The sequence below is a fragment of the Alligator mississippiensis genome, chromosome 10 (assembly GCF_030867095.1).
Source record: "Alligator mississippiensis isolate rAllMis1 chromosome 10, rAllMis1, whole genome shotgun sequence".
Taxonomy (NCBI): domain Eukaryota; kingdom Metazoa; phylum Chordata; order Crocodylia; family Alligatoridae; genus Alligator; species Alligator mississippiensis.
In genome coordinates this window covers 70,039,777-70,060,693 of record NC_081833.1, presented here as the reverse complement: position 1 = coordinate 70,060,693, position 20,917 = coordinate 70,039,777, and the positions used below count along the sequence as shown (strand labels likewise).

At 42.9% G+C, this 20,917-nt stretch overlaps 1 protein-coding gene across 1 annotated transcript in view; it reads left to right on the top strand.

Moving 5' to 3' along the window:
• Positions 1-1,161: 1,161 nt before the first annotated feature.
• Positions 1,162-20,917, top strand: part of LOC102573363 (polycystin-1-like protein 2) — a 51,405-nt gene continuing 31,649 nt past the window's right edge. The window contains exons 1-14 of the mRNA XM_059713921.1: positions 1,162-1,462; positions 3,495-3,659; positions 7,782-7,967; positions 9,986-10,096; positions 11,093-11,240; positions 12,938-13,158; positions 14,306-14,710; positions 15,492-15,590; positions 16,753-16,802; positions 17,293-17,407; positions 18,266-18,473; positions 18,933-19,053; positions 19,508-19,649; positions 20,412-20,612. Of these exons, the coding sequence (XP_059569904.1) occupies positions 1,162-1,462; positions 3,495-3,659; positions 7,782-7,967; positions 9,986-10,096; positions 11,093-11,240; positions 12,938-13,158; positions 14,306-14,710; positions 15,492-15,590; positions 16,753-16,802; positions 17,293-17,407; positions 18,266-18,473; positions 18,933-19,053; positions 19,508-19,649; positions 20,412-20,612 (2,473 nt within the window). The remainder of the gene's footprint in view (positions 1,463-3,494; positions 3,660-7,781; positions 7,968-9,985; positions 10,097-11,092; positions 11,241-12,937; positions 13,159-14,305; positions 14,711-15,491; positions 15,591-16,752; positions 16,803-17,292; positions 17,408-18,265; positions 18,474-18,932; positions 19,054-19,507; positions 19,650-20,411; positions 20,613-20,917) is intronic.

Below are 20,917 nucleotides of genomic sequence, written 5' to 3'. Positions count from 1 at the left end.
AGAGGGGAATCAGCCCCCTCAGCCTTTCACCCGAGTCCTGCTGCACTTGCTGAGTCAGCTGCTTTGGGAAGTCTGGAAGGCATCCTTTGTCTGGAGGCATCCAAACCCTTATGGGTTTTAGCCCATCAAGGGCGCTGGGCCAGCTTCTCAAAGGCCACCCCCAGCAGCCTGTAATCAGGGTGGCAGCTCTGCAGGCTTGGGAACGCCTGTCTCCGGGTCTGGTCCCCAAGCCAACCCCGTCATCCAGCCAGTGCTTTAATTTTAAAGACAGGGTGTTTTTTTACTTTTAGCTCCCTGATACACTCTCTTAAACCTACAGGCAGCCATTCTAATATAAATGACAGAGGTTGGGATAACCCTTTTTCCAGGGAGTAAAGGGAGAAAATCCTTTCTGTGTCACTGGATTTATCTGGGCTTCTTTGGAACAGACCAAACATCTCAAAGTGGAGTTTCATTGGGACAGCTGAGATTTACCTGGCTGTATATTAAAACAAAAACACAGTGAACATCCCAGGACTATTACTGGTATCTCTACTACAACAGTGTCCAAAATAATGATAATTGTAACAATAATAATAAAATATTATAAAAAATAAGTCAAGACACTTAAAAGAATCTCAGTGGGTGGCTTGGTTCTTTCCCAGCTTCTATAATTCACCATGTTTCTAAATTCTGATTGTTCTCATTCTTTGCTCATTCTTGTTATTACCTCTCTTTTTATTGTTGTGAACTGCTTGACTTATAACATTTATTACAATGGATCCTTTACCCAGGTGGTTTTATCTCAGTTTCCCACATGTCCCACACGTCCGTATGTCAACCTTATCTTTTCCACTCATGAGCAAAGTAATTGTGTAATGGCTGCTATGCAAGCTGGCTTGATTCAGGATGGGACATTTACACAATGGTCCTCATAATGCCTGTTGCCGTGACTTAGCATCAGTACTTCCTGCATGTATCCTCAGACACAATAACATTTATTTATTAGACACACTCTATTCTGAAAGCTATTGCTGCCATTATGTGGCAAACGGCAGAGAGGGAAGAGAATTATTGATGGCATAATGGAATGACATCCCAGGCCATTGAAGAGAGGCAAAAGGAGTGGGGAAGTGGGGAACAGCCACAGTGCCATGCAGGGCTCCCATAGCTGAGGTAAGGATGTGGCTTCTCCTCACCGTACTCTACTCTCTCTTGCTCGGTTTGGCTGCAGAGGAGATTGCTGTTGAAGAGGGGATACCTTGCTCCAAGTACCAGGTGGCTTTCAACCGCTCATGCTATGAATTTGTGAGACTCCCACGTGCTTTCACCAACGCCCAGAGCTGGTGCGAGAGAGGAGGGGGGCATCTCGTCTTCATTGAAAATGAGGAAACCCAAGAGTTCCTGCAGAAACACATCTCTGAGGACAGGGAGTGGTGGATAGGACTGACTATGGACTCTACTCTGAATGAAACCTCAGAAGGTAGGTGACCTTGCAACAGAAATGGAGTTCTCCTTTCTTTTTTAAACTGTTATCGATTTTTTAAAAATACAGTGCAAAAATCAGAAAAACGTATATATCAACTAAATGTATAAAACTGAACTATGTCATAAACAATAAGTAATAAAAGGGGAAAAAAGTGAGGAGGGCAGAGGGAGGGATAGAAGCAAAAAGAGAAGCATGCGTGCAACAAGCAATGATCTAGCTATCAAAACCTTCCAAGAATACCTTCCAAATTGCTCCAAACTTTCTGAAGCAGTTAAGCCTGCCAAACATGACTCTCTCCATAGATGCTAGCTGTGCCATCTTATTGTACCAGATTTCAGCTTCTAGAGAAGACCTACTTTTCCAAAGCAACAATATAATCATGCATGTTACTAAGGCTGGCTGTTAGAGTGCCATTTGGGAAGGATTCGGTTTGGATTCCTTGGGGGTATACCCAAGAATACACATATTTGCCAAAGGTATCAGTGCTGTGTTCAAAACCATGGTAACTCTAGTTATAATTTCTTTCCAGAAAGAACTGATAGTAGCACAGAACCAAAACATGTGGCCAAGTGTTGCCTGCAATGCATCACATGGCCCTGTGGAAAAGCCTGTCTTTTGTTATACCATCCTCCAGATCTCTCTGTGGATTTATATTAATGTAAATGCTTGCAACAGAGGCTGTCTCTTCCCATGTACTTGCACAGTGACTAGCAAAGTGGGACACTGATTTTAGCTGGTTCTAGGAACTGCTACTGCAAAACAAATATAGGGACCAAATCCCAAAGACATTACTAAGGACACTTTCAAGCTGATGTCCTGAAATCTAAAGGGGTATTGTGTGTGTAACAGCAGAGAAACACAATGGCTGTACTATTTGGCTCAGCATTGTTGAAGGATCACAGGCTTGCTTGCCAGTGGGCGCATCTAGACAAGATGCTCAATGAGTACTAGACTAATTCTACTCATGGCGAAAGCCGTGCTATTGTGCTAATGCATAGTAGAATTAGTCTACTGCGCATTAGTGTCACCAAAGAGGCATGTGCCAGTGCTACTGCGCAGTAGTGCCCGTTACAGCGCATTGAGTTAGTACCTGTTATTACAGGTACTAAATTTAATGTGCAGTAACTATGGCACATTAATGCATGTGTAGATGTGCCCAGTCAGGAGCAATGGGCTAACTCTTGCTCTCCGTAACTCCAGTGTACATCCATTATCAATAATAGAGTTAGGCCAGGTTCTCTTTGAGGTAACTGGGATGAGATATGACCTGTGAAAATACAGGAGGAAGAGCGCAAAATAGAAGTCTGATATGCTTGATCAAACTACATGATCAAATGACTCTTGCTAGATACAAGCTCTCTGATGGGTACAAACAAAAATAGGTAATCCAATACCTAGCCATGACAAGGATGTATATATTTCTTCCATGAATATCACTATGCAAGGGACCTGGCTGAGCCTTTCATTGTGGCAGGCAGGAGACATTTTATAAACAAATTGTCAAAGGAGACAACCTGGTTGTCACCTCAGTTCTTCAAGGGGCACGAGATGAGCTCTCTCTTGGGTTATCTTGGGTTATCAATAAACTCCACAGAAACAACAAGAGAATGTATCCATCACACTGCTGCTTCGTGTAAGTCTCTGGGACAGGCAAAGGTACTCTTCTGTCAGGTCACATCAATAAGATGCTCTTCTATCTAACAAGAAAACCAGAGACTAGAAGCAAGTGGTCTCCTGTGTTCCTGGGGGTTTAACACTTGGCTTTGCTGCAGGCCAGGGGATGTATTGTGGAGGGGGACGCTGGGTTTTTGGCAGCACATCCCTAGCACTGTGCTTATTATATTTTGAATCCAAGGACAATTTTTCTGATACCGCTTGAACTGGTTTGGCTGTTCCTAGCCAAGATGGCTCAGACAAAGCTGCCTTTGGAATCAGTGGGAGATTTGCCCGTGGAAAGACTGCAGGGTCAGGCCTCCTTGCTCCCTACTGAAAAAGCCATTTATGATCTGATTCACTTTGTTTGCAGGATCAATGATGTGGTTGGACACTTCAAATGTAAGTTACAGCCACTGGCATCAGGACCAGCCATCTCTCTTCTCAGCCGCGTGCGGGCACATCCTGAAGAACGCTGGCTATGAATGGGGCGTCACTGAGAACTGCAGCCAGGAGTTTGACTTTGTCTGCGAGTTTGGTAAGAGGCGTAGCAGAGGGTGCTGAGAACTGAGTGTGCTGCACTTGAGGTAAATGAGTAAATCACCCAGACTGCTTAAAAAAAGGTTATTCTAAGCCGAAGGCAGCTTTGCCTACACAAGCTACTCCCGCTTCTGTCTGCTGACATAGGGCTGGATCCAGGGAAGAGGTGTGCATGGGAGGAGTGGCGTGAGGGATGCTCAGCACCTTGCTCATTAGGGTTCCAGGTTGCTGGCAAAGGAAACAGTAGCTGTACCCTTTGGATCTTCGAGCATGTCTAAGTAGAGTCAAGTCTACGTCTAGTGTAGGTGCCAGTAGCAGTACTCCTGTGGACTGCAGAACCCATCCAAGAATCAGGGTACAATCAGGGAATCGTTAGCTCATGCTCAGATCCATACTGCTGGGATAAACTGACACCAGGATCCATCAGTCAGGTCTGTATCTACAATCAAGAGGGACCCTGAATCTCAAGTTGGGGCCAGATTAAGACAATTAAAGTTATTTCTACTTCTGCCTAAAGCCAAGGCTAGATCCAGGCCTCCAGAAACTAAAGGCCAACTGGTTCACTCCCTGCACTGCTAGTGACCAGGTTGCTTGGTCACTGAACTTGGAGCAAAGGAGTAACTAGAACTCAGAGCAAGCTCTTCTTGTCTTCTGAAAAATCTATAGCACCTGGGTAGGAAACTTCCTGTAACCTGCACTTCTTGTTTCCTCTCTGGCTAAACAAACAGGGTCCCTCTAAATCAAGGCTTGGACAAACAGCTACAGCTATGGATATGTGTGCAGACTATTCCATCTTGCCCAGAATACATACAGAGGAGGTTCTTTGCTTCTCATAGTTTTCCTGTCAGGGAGGCATTTTAAGCAGTAATTGGAATGAAGGTAACATGGTATGAAGACAGTCAGCCTGTAGGTTTGCTAAGGGAACGGTCTCTGAGTCCAGTACTCACGTACAAGCTGTTACAAGCCTCAGCCTTGCACCTGCCCTGATCGAGTACAGAATTTTATCTGACATAATTAATCATAGGTTTTTTCTTTGCAACCAGCCTGGCTGAAAATAAATCAGTGTTTAGTGCCATGGGGCTTGATCCAAAGCCCATTACAACCAAAAGGGCTCTTTCCTGTGACATCATTACAATGAAGTTTGGATGAGGGCAACATCCGTGGGCAACATTTGATTTTGAAAATGGATTAATAGCAGTGATTTCCTTTATATCGTCTCTTAATTAACCCAGATACTATTTAATGGACAGATGTAATCGGTGATCACTGACCAGCTTGCAGTATCTGCAGCCCATATCCACTAATGCTTTTGTATACTTCAGTAATAATGTTAGAGTAAGGAAATGGGAGCAAGGACTCCCAGCTCTGCGTGCTTCATCTCAGATCTGCTGCCTACTGAGTTGATGGCTGTCTTTTCATAGGCTTCACTGGATGTTATTAGTCTGTTCAATCTGACTTGGTATTCAGATACTGTGTCAGTGAGTGCAGAGACAGAGGGCAGGCCTACATGTGCAATTAATGTGATGCAATAAACTCCAGCACATATTGCACCAGAGTTTATTACTCTCATGTGCCATGTTAACACATGCACCTGGGACCGCAGCACACTGAGCTGGGTTGGAGCAGCCCTGGCTGGTAGGGGGCTCAGGGAGTCAGCCTGCCAGTCTGGGGCTGCTCCGACCTGGCTCAGTGTATGGCAGAGGGGCTGGCTGGGGCACAAGGGTGCTCCAGTGCAGAGCTAGCCTGCAGGCAGCCCTCCGCACTGAAGCACCCTTATGCCCCAGCCACCCCTGTCAGCATCTACACATGTTGCTGTGCAATAAAGAATACTGCTGTAGGATAGTACTTGTGTTTACAAGTATTGACCTATGGTGGAGTTATTTAGTTTATTGAGGCCTAATAGGGCTGCACATGTAGATCCTGAGACTTTACTACAGTGCTAATTAGGCAGCTCCATGGTAAAGATCACATATGCACTCAGATGGAAGGACACATAAACATGCCTTCTGTCACCTTGTGATTCTTTTTCCCACAATTCCACCTGCTTCTCTGCCTGCAGTAAGACCTTCACAAACTGCTTGGGTTTTAGTCTGGTACACTCTTGCTTATTATTTGCCATCAGATGCACTTCATAGTAGTGCAAATTCACACTTAAGCAGGGTTTGATGTGCAGTATTATTCCATTAATTCCCTTTTAAAATATATACAGGCAAGTCTTATGCCTTCTGAAGAGAGGCTCATGACTTATGAGAAGAGGCTGAGGCACTGGACTTATTTATTTAGAGAGGGGATTTAATAGCAGCCTTCAACTACCTGAAGGGTGGGTCCAAAGAGGATGGAGCTAGACTGTTCTCAGTGATGGGAGATGACAGAACAAGGAGCAATGGGCTCAAGTTGCAGCAAGGAAGGTTTAGGTTAGACATTAGAAAAAACTTTCTCACTAAGAGGGTTGTAAAGCACTAGAACAGGTTACTCAGAGAGGTTGTGAAATCTCTATCCTCAGAGGCTTTTAAGACCTGGATAGACAAAGCCTTGGCTGGGATGATGTAGTTGGGGCTGGTCCTGCTTTGAGAAGAGAGTTGGACTAGGTCGTTTTGTCTACACATGGCTGATGTGACCTCCTGATGTCCCTTCCAGCCCTCATTTTCTATGATTTTACGCAAAGGTGGCTGACGGAGCAGAAATGATAGTAACCTCCTTTGCAGGAAGTAAAGAAAAAAATTGTACTAGATAATAGCTCACATTAGAATTTAACAGCAAATTATGTTACAAGGTTATTTAGACAGCTCTAATCTGTAACTTGATTGTGTTGCTATAGATACACCTAGGCTTAGATTTACCCATTAAATAAAGATAGCACACAATTATCTAAGTATGCACACACTAAAACGGCTAATCAAGGCATTTAATGGGAACAATCACAACAACACCTTGAGACTGAATTATTTAAAACTGTGACAACTGAAGTAAGTTTCTGCTGTAACACCCTGAAATGACAGCAGGGCTTTCGTGCACCCTTCCCCTTCAATTACTTGACGGCACTGGGAAAGTCCTGGGATATAATTAACTGTCCCAGATTAATCAAAGAACAATCATGCTTAGGGGGACACTCTTCTTACCCAGCCAGTCCTGGTGAAGGAAATGGGATATCTCACCTGGATCAGGGTTGGGTAGGATCAAACCCTATATTCAGCACGCAGGCTTTTCTCCAACATAGCTTTCCAAACCTCATGTAGATCACTCACCCCCTAGGGACCATTTCTGAAATTGTGAGTAGCTTGAAACCTTTCAGTCTCCCTGGTTGAAAAGCTCTGGATGCATTGACGTGTGTGCGCCGGAACAAAATGATGTATTCAAGATTTGTATTCAAGATTTTTCTGCAAATATTTTTGCTGTATTCAAGACTTTTCTGCAAACATTTTTGTTGAAAGAAATGACAGCGATAAACATTTTGTTTTTGTGGTTTTGTGGTTTTTACCTAGGAGAAAAGAAAAAGGAAAAGAAGAACATTTTTGAAAAAAACAAAATTTGGACCAAAGTAAACTCAAACCAAAAGCTGATTTTCATTCAAAAGTTTCAGCCATTTTTGCCTGTCAGTCCTGTACATTTATGTCTCTTCAACTTCTACTTGATGGAGACCTTTACTAGGAACCTTTCACTTCCTTAATTCCCTCCAAACAGCTTTTTGCTCTACCTGTAGGCACCAGCAGAACAGCAGCAGATACTACAGATGATTAGAAAAAGACAATGTGGAGGATGGAATTGCGTTTGCTTTGGGAAAAAATCCCCCTTGTTTTTAGAAAGTCAAAATTTGTAATAAATGCCAACACTGCAAAATTGCAGTTAATTGCATTGTTGGTTGAAAAAAATAATAATTAAAATTTCACCTGAATTCTCCCCATTTTTTCAAATGTTTCCAAAATTTGTAAATATTTAAAAAAATAAATCCATCTAGCTCTGTTGACAACTCTCTTTCACAAATCAGCTTAGAATCTCTTTCTTTGGACAGAAGATGTACAGTGACAGCTTACCCAAACCCTGCGGCAAGGGATAAGAAAGGGACAGATGCTTGTTCTGTATGCCTTTGTGTGATGTGACGTCTGCTTTTCCTTTCCATCAGAATCTGGCCAGAGCATCGCTTGTGATAACTCCAATGCCACGGTGCAGTGCGGCTCAGGAGAAGTCATTCAAATTGATGACAGTTTCTATGGGAGGAAGACCCCTCATTACTGTGTACTGGAGACTCCTCTTCAGTTTGACACAGATGACGACTGTAGCTGGACCAGCGTCAAGGATGAAGTAGCAGGTATCTGTCTCATTCTAACATTTCCCCGGAGACATGGAGTAAGCATGTGGATGGCATCTAACACAATGTAACTGATGGAATTAATGGGTCAAATGCTGGTTGCAGTGACCCAGTGTAGGACTGGGTTATATTTGTGCCACTGACAGTTTAATCCATTATTGACAGAACTAAGAAGTTATTCAACTCTGCACTTTTTATTGCAAATATTGTTAGGTTCATTCCCTGTTCACTGCTTCTAACAAGCTAACTCGACAGGCATGTGTTTTATTTTCTATGGTTGTGCCAGAGACCAGTGACTGTCTGAAGGGAACGCATGCTGGCAGACAGTTGCAGTCTTGAATGAAGGTGAAGGAGACCTGTAGTAGTCTACAAGATATCATACTGCAAAAGCTTTCTATTCTTTTCAGAGAAAAAAACTCCTATTGAAATCAATTTCTTCTCATTTTTCTTACCATAGGTTATGGGGAACCTGTAGAAAACCAATTCATTGTTTTATCCTTATTTTATATTTCCATCCTATTTATTGCCATATTAGTTTGTTCACTAAGCATCTACTAATTGATGTCTGCTTTATGACTGATACAGCTTAAAGTTGCCTGCACAGCCTCATTATTTCCACTTGGGACTTCTGTGATAAGTTTTTTTTTGGTTGATCTACATCCAAAACTGATAGATCAGCTAATTCAAATTCATGCAGTTTGTTTGACCATCTGTTTGTACAATTTATTTAATATTTCCATTAAACAGTCATTCACCTGCTCACACAGTGTCCTTCAGACCAGGGTGGCATCTTACATGTAGAATCTGGTTTCTGTATATCAGGTAAACCTTATTATTTTTGGAGAATATCAGAAGATCAGATGAGAGAAAACTGGGTGTTCACATAGCCCTTGCCAGTGGTTTAGCAAAGTCAAAGCTTCAGGAGCTTCTGCAGTTGTTTATAGATTGGAGGACTAGTTGATGATACCCATAACAATATCTCATCTCTCTTTCTCAAACTAGTAAAGTTTAAGGGTCTAGGCACATAAATAAGCTACCACCAGGTAAGCAGCTGCTCTGTGGTAACTGTCCATATGCACACTCTTACACCACAGTAAATGCAAGGTTGCTCACTCCATTTCCCAGAGGTGCAAGAATGGAAACAGGAAATGGCTGAAAAGTGGACAATAGGACATCACACAGCCCCTGGCATGAGGAAGGGGACTTGAGGATCCAATCCTCATCTGGGATTGAAAGTGGGGTGAAGAGTGTACAGAACCTCTGACCTAAGAAAAAGGATGGGGAAACTCATACAGGGCTAGATCTTATTTCAATTATTAGGCTTCTAAATTGACTTAGGCACCTGAGCATGATCCTATTCCACCTTGCTCAAATCTCTGAAAATCCAGTGATGTGACAGATGAGCAGGTGCTTTGCCTTCTGGCTTCTTTTTCTGTGATTTAGTTTGAAGGCTAAGATAATGGCCTGTTACAAAAATAGATGCATTAATGGATTTTCAAGGGACTCAAGCAGAGTGGAATAGGGTTGCACTTACGTACCTAAGTGTACTTAATAGATGGAATAAGATCTGGCTTAAGAAGCTCTTGAAATAGAGGGACACAGGATGATGGCAACCAGGGAGTGTTTATGGCCTGGAGAATAGCAAGGAGTCCCTGGGGTGTGCAAGCTGCAGCAGATACGCAGTGCGCTACCCCTTCATCTGACAAGTGGCCAATGTGAGACTGGGCTGTTGATTCAGTCCTGCTGCACAGCTCTGACTCTGGGCCAAATGTGATCAAAACTCACCACTTTGCTGGTTCTCATCCTTCCTAACTTCTGTGTTTTTGGTAAGTGCTTTGATGCTTTCAAAAAACAGCAAGTCAGCTACACAATCAACCCAAAATACCATGGGAGTTAGCATAGAAATCAATGTCATGATCCTACCCTTTGCCTGCATTCCATTCTCCCCTCTCCTTTGAGCTGCTGTGAAGTTTAAAGCTGGGTACTTTAATTTCCAGTGAGACTATGTTTCCTTCCAGGGCAGTGTCATGGACTGCAGGCATGCCAGGTGGCAGCAGATGGGACCTTCTTTGGTGATCCTTGCCCAACTTTGGGGGGCTATTTGTCTGTGCAATACCACTGCATGGAAGGTAAGCAGCATTAGCACCCGTACAACCCTGTGCTCTGATATTGTGAATATTGTTGGAGTTTTACGAAGTTACAGATGCACTTGAACCAAAATTAGCCAATGAAGCTTTGAAATATCCCAGGACCTGTGGTGGTTCAAATGCAACAGTGCATTATATGGAGATAGCCCCAAATGGAAAATTTCTAATCCAGATAAGAATTTCCCCCAAATCCAAGGTTCTCTATTCAGATCTGCTGTTCTAGTTTAAGCCCCACTTTTTTATGGTTTAAAAATATGTGTTCAACTGAACTTAGTGTTTGTAAAAGATCCTGCAGGTCTTTATGCACCCGCAGAATAATTATAGCTCAGACAGTAATAGCTCACCTACGACCAGAAAACTATTACAACAGGGGTACTTCTAATTTCCATGGCCTATGTCTGCTGAAACAGCCAATCTAGTAACTGCTTAATATGATATGGAAGAGTTACCCCCTAGGAACTGAAATGAAACCACCAACAGTCCCCAGACATGGATGACTGCTGAACTGACCTGAAGGTGAACCAGTAACTGTGAAGTGATCTGTAGCCTGCTAACTATGACTTGAACAAAAGAGCCCTCAGTTTTGCATTGCCAGCTCCATAATCTCAGGGAGGGAGAGACTGGGCCAGGGGATACACCTAAAAATCAGTTAATTGCATTAGGAGAATGTTCTTAACCAGCAGCAGAGCCTCCCAGTTTCAGCTAAGAAACCTATGAGACCTTTAACAAAAATACATGACTAGGAAGTTCAAGCATATACAAAACATTCAAGAGGCCAATTATGGTTTCAGCAAGAATCCTGGCAAGGAAAAAATCAACTGGATGCTCTGTGTCATTATTGCCCTCAACTGGTTTAAATAGGTAGCAGTTAAGCAGGTCTGCTTCAGCCCAGGCCAGCTGCCGCAGCGTGCAAAAACGTAATTTTGTAGTGACCTTAGGCAGATGATGATGCTGTGCTCTGGACATTGTGTTTTACAGGTCTGCAGCTGACCGTGACGGATACATGCTTTATCTTTGAAAATATCACAGTCTCTTTGAAATGGCTGCTCTCTCCCTATTCTGGCAATCTCTCCTGTATAATTAGCACCGGAGATGGACAAACTATTGATCCCTACTACCCTCTTACGTAAGATTAAGCTTTTACACACATCCTTAAAGTCAGTATATTTAGGTATCTGCAATTTTGTTTTTTAATGTCTCAAGCCTCCGAAAACAAGATGTTGCAAATAAAACTGTGACAAGGCCCAGAGACAAGATGGTTGGATTTTGCAGTAACTCATCTTGATTTATTTAAGAAACAGCAACAATATTTTGGTGTCAGGCTGTCAATCATCATCTTTCATCTGCTTAATATAAGCAAACTCTGATTCCTTCTAATGATCTTTAATATCCATCCTGTGCACATAGAATTACTGAAAAATCTGCTATCCTTTAATGAAAAGAAGTTACAATTTCAGGCCGATTATTTCCTGTTCAAAGGCATTTTTCAATACTTGATATTATTTGCAGTGGTTTCACGGTGCTCGGTTATATTTGTTTGGGCTGTTCTGTAAATTCCTTTACTATTTTTCAACGATAATCTTTTTCACTGTTGGACTTTAAAATCAAATTTGACTGTATTGTTCTAGAGCAGTGACTGAATTAGTCTAGAAGTTCATCTGTGTACTTACCCAGTCCAGGCTGAGTCTATTGTAAAATGAGCACAGAGCAGAATGGACAAAAAGCAAAATGACTTTTAAGCATTCTTTCAGTGTGAATAATTTAAGGTCATGAAGTAAAGAACAGGTAGAGAGCTTCTTAAAAATATAGAGAATCACTTTCAACTAGACTGTATCCATTTAAGTGAAATATATGTGCTCGCAGCAAGTGGCAATGTCCGCTTTTAAGGCAAAGCTTTTTTAAAATTTTTACTTCACCTCCTTAATACCCGACTAAATCCTGCTCTTCTAATTTACCCTCCTGTTGTGTCCTATCTGACCCGTAGCTGGGAGTTCTCAAAGACAGGGGTTTTTCTCTTTAGTCTAGTCTTGTCAGGCTTAGGGATGTTAGCTGAGCCCAGCCTAAACTTGGCCTGCTTGCTAGTCAAGACAAGGCCTTTTTTACAAGACCCCAGTCAGATATAGTCCTGGTCTTTTGACTGGGGGTCTTAAGTGGTACTGTGATAAATAAATACATAAATAGCTGGTAGCTGGATTATTTTATACATTTGTTTGCTTTCCATGGTTCATTTCCTCTTCCTTGTGTCCCTGTTCCTGTGTCTCTGAGCGGGGCTAGATGACATGGTAGAGGACAGTGTGTCTGTACCTCTGGGAAGTAAAATATCCCAAGCTACTTACTTGCTTTTTAATCTCTCTGCCTTATTTTAACCAATGTAAGCTGGTTTTGCTGAACTACTGCACCCACTGTTGTCACTAGGGGAGGTGCAGGTGTGTTAGCAAGGAGGAAAAATGTTGCCAGCAAGTCCAAACATAGATGAGGGCATACATAAGAAGAAAGAATAGACCAGAAGGCAGAAAGCTTATAAACTGCTGAGCACCCTGAGCTTCTACTCACTTGCCTCTGAGAAGGGAAAATCAGGAACAGAAAACTAGGGAGGGGAGAAAGTTAGTGTGACAACATAGTTGCCTGCTATGACAATTTAGCTGGGACAAAGATACAGCCCTTAACCCTAAAAGAAAGTATCTAAGCAGACTAGGGATTGCATCAGGTACAGGAGATAATCTCCATCAGAGCAGTAATTTAGGAAGTATGGCCCTTCCTCTCAGATCACACTGCTACAAACTTTTCAGTGCAACCTTCCGCTTTGCATTGTAGCTTGTCCAGCAATGTAACGCATAAATATACATCTCCTGGAGAGTTCACTGTGTTCGTGGAGTGCACGACCAGCGAGTGGCATGTAACAGCACAGAAACGCGTGACTGTTCAGGACAAGATGGATCAGCTCAGCATTACGGGGTGCTATAGCCAGTACGGATCAGGGAACAGTTCTCACTGCTGGACACTATATGGGGAAACGTTATGGATCCAAGTGGAACTTAATGGAGGTGAGAGCAATTACTCTGCCGATTTGGTGGTGGGTTCAATATGCCATTAGTGGAAACAGGCAGATTCTTCACAAGATGAATCTGGATTTCTTTTGTGAAAGGAGCTTCCCTCATTCCTTGTGTTGTAGTAGTTGAAACACTTCAGATGTGAACCAAATGTTTTTCCCTTCTAGACAAAGAGGGAGCCTAAAGGATAAATGTTGGTCTTAGTACCAGAGTCGGTAGGGAGAGCGGTGAGTCTGAGAGTCAACTCCTTTGCCACATGCTCATTGTGTAACAAGTCACAAATATCTGCTGCTGCCTCAGTTACCCCTCTGTAAATCTAGAGTAGCAACATGTATCTTCCTGAAAAAGAAGCTGTTTGGAGGCATTATTTTATAAAACCTGCTGAGAACCCTAGCAAAAGGCACTAAATAAGTAGTACCAAGGACAATGATTGTATACTAGAGCCAGGTGAATAATTTGTAAGAAATATCTTACAAGAGGAATCTATCACAGATGCACTGTAAATGTCTCAACATTTTGTTGTTATTCAGAATGATTTACTGGGTAATTCTGGTGGTTGATTTTATGCCTGCAGTTGTGCGGCAAGTTTTCACAAGTCCGGACTCATCAATACTCATGCTAATTTAATTGGACACGTAGGGCTCAGCTACATCAGGGCTGAACATTCTTGGCTCTGATCCTGCAAGGGGTGAGTTTAGCTCTAAGCATTTACATCCCACTGAAATCAACGGGAAGACTCACAAGCTGAAAGTTAAGCGCTGCTTAAGCCCTTTATTGAATCAGGACCAATGTGCTCAGCACCTGCCAGAATCAGGCGCAGAGTGGGATGTCCCTGGGAGATCAGACCCCATCAAGCCAAGCCGCTGGAGTACAGGGCCACAATTGACAAACCCAACTTCACAGTTGTGTTCAAGTTCTGTCGCTGGCATAGACGCTGCTGACAGTAAACTTATTTGCTGGAGTATTCATGGGAAGCAAACCAAAAGGGGCACAAACCCCACTGTACTGAATTCATTTTAAAATGAAATGGTTGCAGGCTATCCCTGTGCTAGTTGCCTGCCTTCTGAATGTGACTCACAGCACACGGGTTGGATGTTAATGTCTAGGGCAGCAGTGATAGTTTTGAATATTTCTTTTCCAGGCAGCGGTGTGACCTACACTGTCTTAGCAGATAACATGACTCTCACTGAGTCCACTGCAAAGACAGGGATCATCCCTCACAACCTGACGCTTGACAGCACCTCTCAGCAGCTCCTTGGCTTGGGGATACACCTACTGGCAATTTTGGCATCCAGCAACACGACAATCTCAGAGGTCTCTGAGAGCCTCACTGTTCACTTAGTTGAACCAATATCTGGTCTTCAGGCTTCATTAGCCTCTCACACTCTGGAAATGGGAAAAGACTTGGAGATCAATGTATCTGTGGCTCATGGTGTACCAGACAAGCTAAAGTTTGAAGTGGTTGGCTCCAGTGAAACGTATTCTCACCAAGAAGACTATCTTAAAGGAGAACCTGGAATATATACAGTTCCTATTCATTCGGAAGGTACGGCACACTTTTATTCTCATACATAACCACATACTTGTCTGCATGTCCTTTACTGTAGTTTAAGGAAAGCAAGCAAGCAAGCAAACCAACCCAAAACTCCAGTCTCCAAGACAGTATACAATGTACTACTCTGTCATAGGCTCTGCCCCTGGGAGACAAATAGCTGCTATAACTGCTCAGAGTTTATATAAATCTAAAAAGCCTATGTGAATACATATGTATGCATAGAAAATAAAAGTATCACAGTTTCATCACAGATACATATGCCACACAGCAGGTATTTTCCTTCCCTTTAATTATCCATTTCACTCTCAGATTACAGCTGGTATTTGGGTGGACAGTAGCTGATTTTGATGCACAGTAGTCCAAGTTTTATTGGACTGCTCTCTTCCCATCATAGGCTGCCTGGAAGGTAGAATTCAGAGGGAGATGCTCCAGAAAAGCAGGCTGCTTTCCAGAGTTGGCTGGGCATGATTAGCTTTTATTGGTTTCCTGTGTTAGTATTTTAGTCAACTGGCAACACTGACAGGTTGTGTGACAGAAGTCGAAGGGTTAAAAAGTTGTGATGCAGACATTTCCTGAGGTTCTGATACCTTTGCTTGAACATTTATTTCATGCTAAGTTTAGCTTATTCATTTACCACAAAGGAAAAAGGACCTTTTAATTAAAAACCAAAAGTCCTGGAACAACACAGAATTGGAATTTGTTTCAAGCATACAGGTCTAATGCACCAATATTCCTAATGCTCTGCCTACCTTTGCCCATCTGTCTTTCATAGGTACTTTTCTGGTCAAGGTGCTGGCCATGAATGCCTTCTCGAACATGAGCATGGATATTGGGAGCATCACAGTGTCAGCCAACAATTCTCTTAAAGAAGGTAATTGCACTTACCTGACAGAGCTGTTCTGATCATGTTCTGTGACCCTTTCCAATATGGCAGTTCACGGCACTGAGCATTTGATGGCTTGCAGACAGAGCTCTGATCATTGCTTGCCTCTAGAAACAGCGCTGGTAAACCTTTTGGAAGCTCTGAATAAATGTTCTACAGTGGGAAGAAAACAAAATCTCTGTGTATAATAATCACTCCTCTTACTCTGAATTTCAGTAGAGACAAAGAGAAACTGAACAGGCCTGGAGGACTGCTCACTTCTCACGCACTGTAATGGTCCCTTTAAGGTCAGGACAGAGCATGTTGGCTTGGCAATATAGGGAAGGCTAGATTATTCTGCCCCTTCAGTCTTTCTTTTCTATAGTTCTCTGTAGTGTTTGCTCTCTACAGTCCTGCATTACTGAAGCCTTGGCAGCTTTACTATTGTGTTCAAAGGTACAGGAGCAGGCCCCACATGGAAAGAGTGTGTGTCTTCAGGGGGTATCTGATCTGTACCTAATCCCAATACTGAAATCACTTAAAATTAAAGCAAGGCATACAGAATACTTTTCTAGGAAAAGGCCAATGGCTTCTTATCACTTCTTCCTACTGAAGGGAGTGACACTGCATCTGAATTGGTCCCAGCATGGCATCACACCACACCGCACCAGTTTTACATTTTGCATGGACTGTATAGAAGGAATCAGCTAAATATGGGATCCTGAAAATGATTCTAGAGATCATATAATCTGTATCTCAGCCGTACCACACACTGATGTCCATACACAACACTCATCTAGATAACTCATGGCCACACATCAGTGTAAGGATGATAATGGCAAGGGTACTATGAATAAAAGGGCTGAATTTAATATTACTGAGTATTAATACTACTGAGCTCTCAAGTTGTTTCTGTACTCCAAAGTTTTGGATTTTGATTTCACTTCCTCTAATCTAATTCTATCACCTCAATGTATTTACTCCTGCTTTATATCCCCATCCAGGGAGAATTGGGATCATCTTCAACTATGTTAGTTGCTTGTCTTATTCCTACATTCCTGACTTACAGGCAGACTTTATATTTCTTATATATCAGAATATTCAGCCAGTGCTGTTAAGCAGCTTTATGGATGGTGTTAAAACATGTTCCTGTTTTCTTTATACTAAACAGATGCTGCTCAGGACAAAAACATATCCAAAGAAAATACCCGAAAGGCAAATGTGAGTATTATTCAAAGGTTTCACCTTGAAATGAGAATGCAAGAAATATCTCTTGGTTGTTAATGTACTGCTTGGGGATGTTTTGCAAAAGTACTCACAACACATCATCGATGGATCTGATTCTGCCTCTTGCTAAAGCATCTTCAGCTCCTGTTGACTCTGGTGCTTAGCACCTCAGCTGACTGAGCTCCATAAACCTGAAGTATTGTTATCTAAAATGTTAGCTTCATCCCAGAATCCACGCTGTCTTTGAGATGAGCACATTTATACTCCTCAGATCTAATCTTCACTGTAAAAGCCTGTAAGTAAAAGCAAAAGATTAGAAAACTCATTCTTCACCATGACCAAGCTAGCTTATGAAGCCAAATTTACCCAGATATTCTTACATTGTTTTAAAATTCACTAATTTAAAAAAAATCATTTCATTATGACAGCATCATCAAGTAGATAACAGTGCCTTTTTACAATGGTTCACTCCCTTCTTCTTTAGGACAAACAAAGAAATAAAATATCCATTAAGCCTAGTCGCCACGTGGATCCCTTCACCACGGTTATGCTCGGCTGGCCAGATGACAGCGAGAGCTTGAGCTTCACATGGTCCTGTGGTACGTGAAGTGCACTTCATGATGCTTTTCTGCCACTTGCTGTCAGCCAGGTGGTAGGCTCACCATTATACAAGCTGTATGGTGCCTGTCTTTCTGTAAAAGAATAGACACTACACCTAACTTTAAACAACAGCTACACACACTTCGTACTGTCAAAATATCACCCTTCCCGAGTCTAGCTGTAATAACTAGATGCTGCTGCATGGATTATAATCTCGTCCAGGGTTGGCCAGTCAGCAGTATGGGTTCCACAAATGGCATGGACAGCCTCTGAGTGCAGAAGTGTGGGTCAGGGACAGGGCAGGAAGCGGAAAGCAGAGTAGCAGAACAGTCATGGAAAAGGGATCAGAGTGGCACTTGGGTAGGGCGCAGGGCTAATTTGTGATATGTCTGCCGAAAAAATTGGCCTCCACAGATCTAATCTTTGCCTGAGGAGTGCCTGCCCCTGGAGTTCTAACTCTCAAAGCTCGACTATCTCAAACACAAGACTTTTCTGCTGCTTCAGGTCTCGAGTGCCCCAGGCAGGAGGAAGGCAGGGCATGGTGGCACTTTACATGTCTGAATGAGCCAGCAATAATGAATTAGCAGCTCCCAGCAAGTTTTCCAATGCATGTGCTGTATTGGAGGCTGCATGAAGCTTTTAGGTATCACTGAAGACTTGAAAACCGAACAGGGACTCAGGATACCTGGGTTCTGTTCCCAGCTCTTCCACTGGTCTTCTGGGTGACTGTGGGGAAGCTTCTTTTCCTTTCTGGAGATAATGATGCTCGTCTGCTGGGTAAGGCACTTGGAGGTGTGCAGACAGAAAGCACTGTGTACCACCTGCGTGTTGTTATTAAAGAGGGACTGTTTGTGCAGGGGCCTGCTGGCCTGGCTGGAATGACTGCGTGGAGCAGCAAGTCATCCCCACCAACCACAGCCAGGTGAAGATCCCACCTGCCTGCTTGCCTCCCCCGAACTCAGCAGTGACCGTGAAAGTTACAGTGAGCAACCACAGCAAGGAAGAGAGGCAGGATGAGCAATGTCTGTATGTGACGGCAAAGCAAGAGCTGCACCTGGACATCAGGTGGGCTGGCAAACTTCACTGCTTCTGGCATGGCACTTTCTCCACAACCGCAGCTCTGGAACATGACTGTTGTTATTATGAGTTAGAATATTTATGTAGGACCATGTATGTGCATGGCTTTTCACAAACACAGGAGCATAGCACTGGCAAGGATACCCTGGGATGAGCCAAACCTCTGCTATTGTAACAACCATGTCATTTTATACCTTCCATACACTGATCAAACTCCACCTTGAAACTGCCCTGCTCCTACAGTTGTTAGAATCAAGGGGAGTTCAAGCTCTCTGGGCACCTAAATCCCTTTGACAGTTGGAAGTCCATGGGGATTAGATTCTTTAGCCAACTACGAAAAGACGAGGATTTTGTTGTTCGTGATTTCATGGGTTTACAGCTGCATATCCCAGGAGTTTTGAGTATATTTACCCTTTGGGTCATGACAGCTCTTCACTTTCCTTCTAGGTGTGAGACAAACTGCAAGCCAGTAAATGCTAGTGAAGAAGTTGTTTTGAGTGTCACCAGCCAGAAGGGCCCAGAGGCCATGCGCTATAACTGGTATTTGGACAATACATTCCACGCAAAGGTGAGACTGAGCAGGTGGGGCAGGAAATCAATCTACACACAAACTGTCTGGCTTGACAGGGAACCCTTGGAGGTGTGAATGGGGCCTTCTCCCAAAGCACTACAGGACTTACAGCAAGCACAGACGGTCATGGTAATGGCATATGTAAAAGTCAGTGAAAAGTACAATTGGACGTAGGGTTTTTTATGCAGGTTTCAATCTTCCTTGTCATGTCTGTTCAAGTGAACAAAATAATTCATCAACTTGTCATTCATTCTTTGTCAGTATAATGTGGCCAAGCCCCATATACTTTATCTGGATAAAAATTCCAGCGATGCCAATGGAAGTTTTTTTGAATGAGTGTCAGGGTTAGGTCCAAAGTGTGCAAAACTGCTGAACTCTTCATGGAAACCACAGTATAAAGCACAGGAGCCAGTCTCTTCTGCCTTGCTATTTTTCCTGTTTGATTTTCTAGCCTGCTCCGCTCCCTGCAGCCTGCACTCTGAATGGTTTCCGGCAAAGCTCTTTGATGCTGCTTCTGAGCAATAGATCTGCATTGATATTGAACAGCTCCTTTCTGCAGACACATGGAGAAGTGTTCCAGATTAAAGTCATAGGTAGGGCTACGCGGGGTTTCAAGCCCTTTACTAAGATCCAATCTCTGCCATTCAGAAGCATTATATACAGAGGCAAGTTTAAGACTCACATGAGTGAAACAGGCCACTGTAGTGAAGATGCACTAGCTTTTGCAGCCAATGGCATCACATCCACATACAAGGGTATGTGGCTAGGATCATATCCAGCCAGCTTTTAACCCCTTATACTAGGTGTTCCTATTTAGGAATACTAGGTACCTATTTACACCTATGCTAATAAGGGGAAATTTAGGGTAGGGCTTAACTAATGTTTCCAAAACATTTGGCTCCTTAACTGCTTTGCCTCCACTCTGCCATCATTCTGAGTAAGGTAAAAAGTCTCCTCAGAGGACATATACAGTTAAATAACTTTATGCACCAAGCCTATTATTCACACACTACTGTTTAAATCCCTTAATTCAGTACACACAAGAAAGCACGAAGTGGAGGGGCGTAGTAATATGAGGCAACTGATTTTGTGACCCTAAGTCAAGGTGATGGTAACTGCCTGACATTTGGAAATTCTCTGTTGATAAATATTTGACTGTGCAATACAGCTTTGCCTTACAGGGTAAATAAAAGTGTGTGTTTATGGCTCTTTCTATACCATGGCTGAGGCTGTAAAATGATTTCATTAACATTTCCAGGGCTCAAATAAAGGAGATCAGTATGAGAGCATACAGGATTAGTATGAGATGATCAGTTCTAATGGAAGATGATAATTTTTCTCCCTGAACTCCCCAGCACTGACTCAGCATGAATATGGTGAAGAAACTCACATCGTCAGCATGGTGGCAGCACCAGCAGTGCCAGCCTGTGCTATATCCCCTGAGGAGGGGTCGGTACTCACCAGTTTCACCATATCCTGCAGCACTTCCTGCTTGAAGGACTCGTGCCTGCCTGCACAACCCAGTCTGCTCACATATTGCTTCTATCTGAAATCAAGTAAGACTTGGGGCTCATATGTTTAATTATTAGGTTCTCTAGGCATGCACTCAACACAGTCACCAGGAGCTTCCAGAGCAACTGCTACTGCTGCCAAAATGATTCTAATACCCTCACTTTGGGCAAGTGGCACCTCGTTCTGCAATTAGGGTCATTCACTTCAATGAAGAACTGGCCAAGCAAACTGCTGTCCTTGGTCAGCGGATCAGGCTCTAAGTCAGTGTTAGGAAAAATGTGTATAAACAGTACATGTATTTATGATGGGGTCATAGTCTCTGAAACAGTTCTCTTTTGAAACTTTGAAG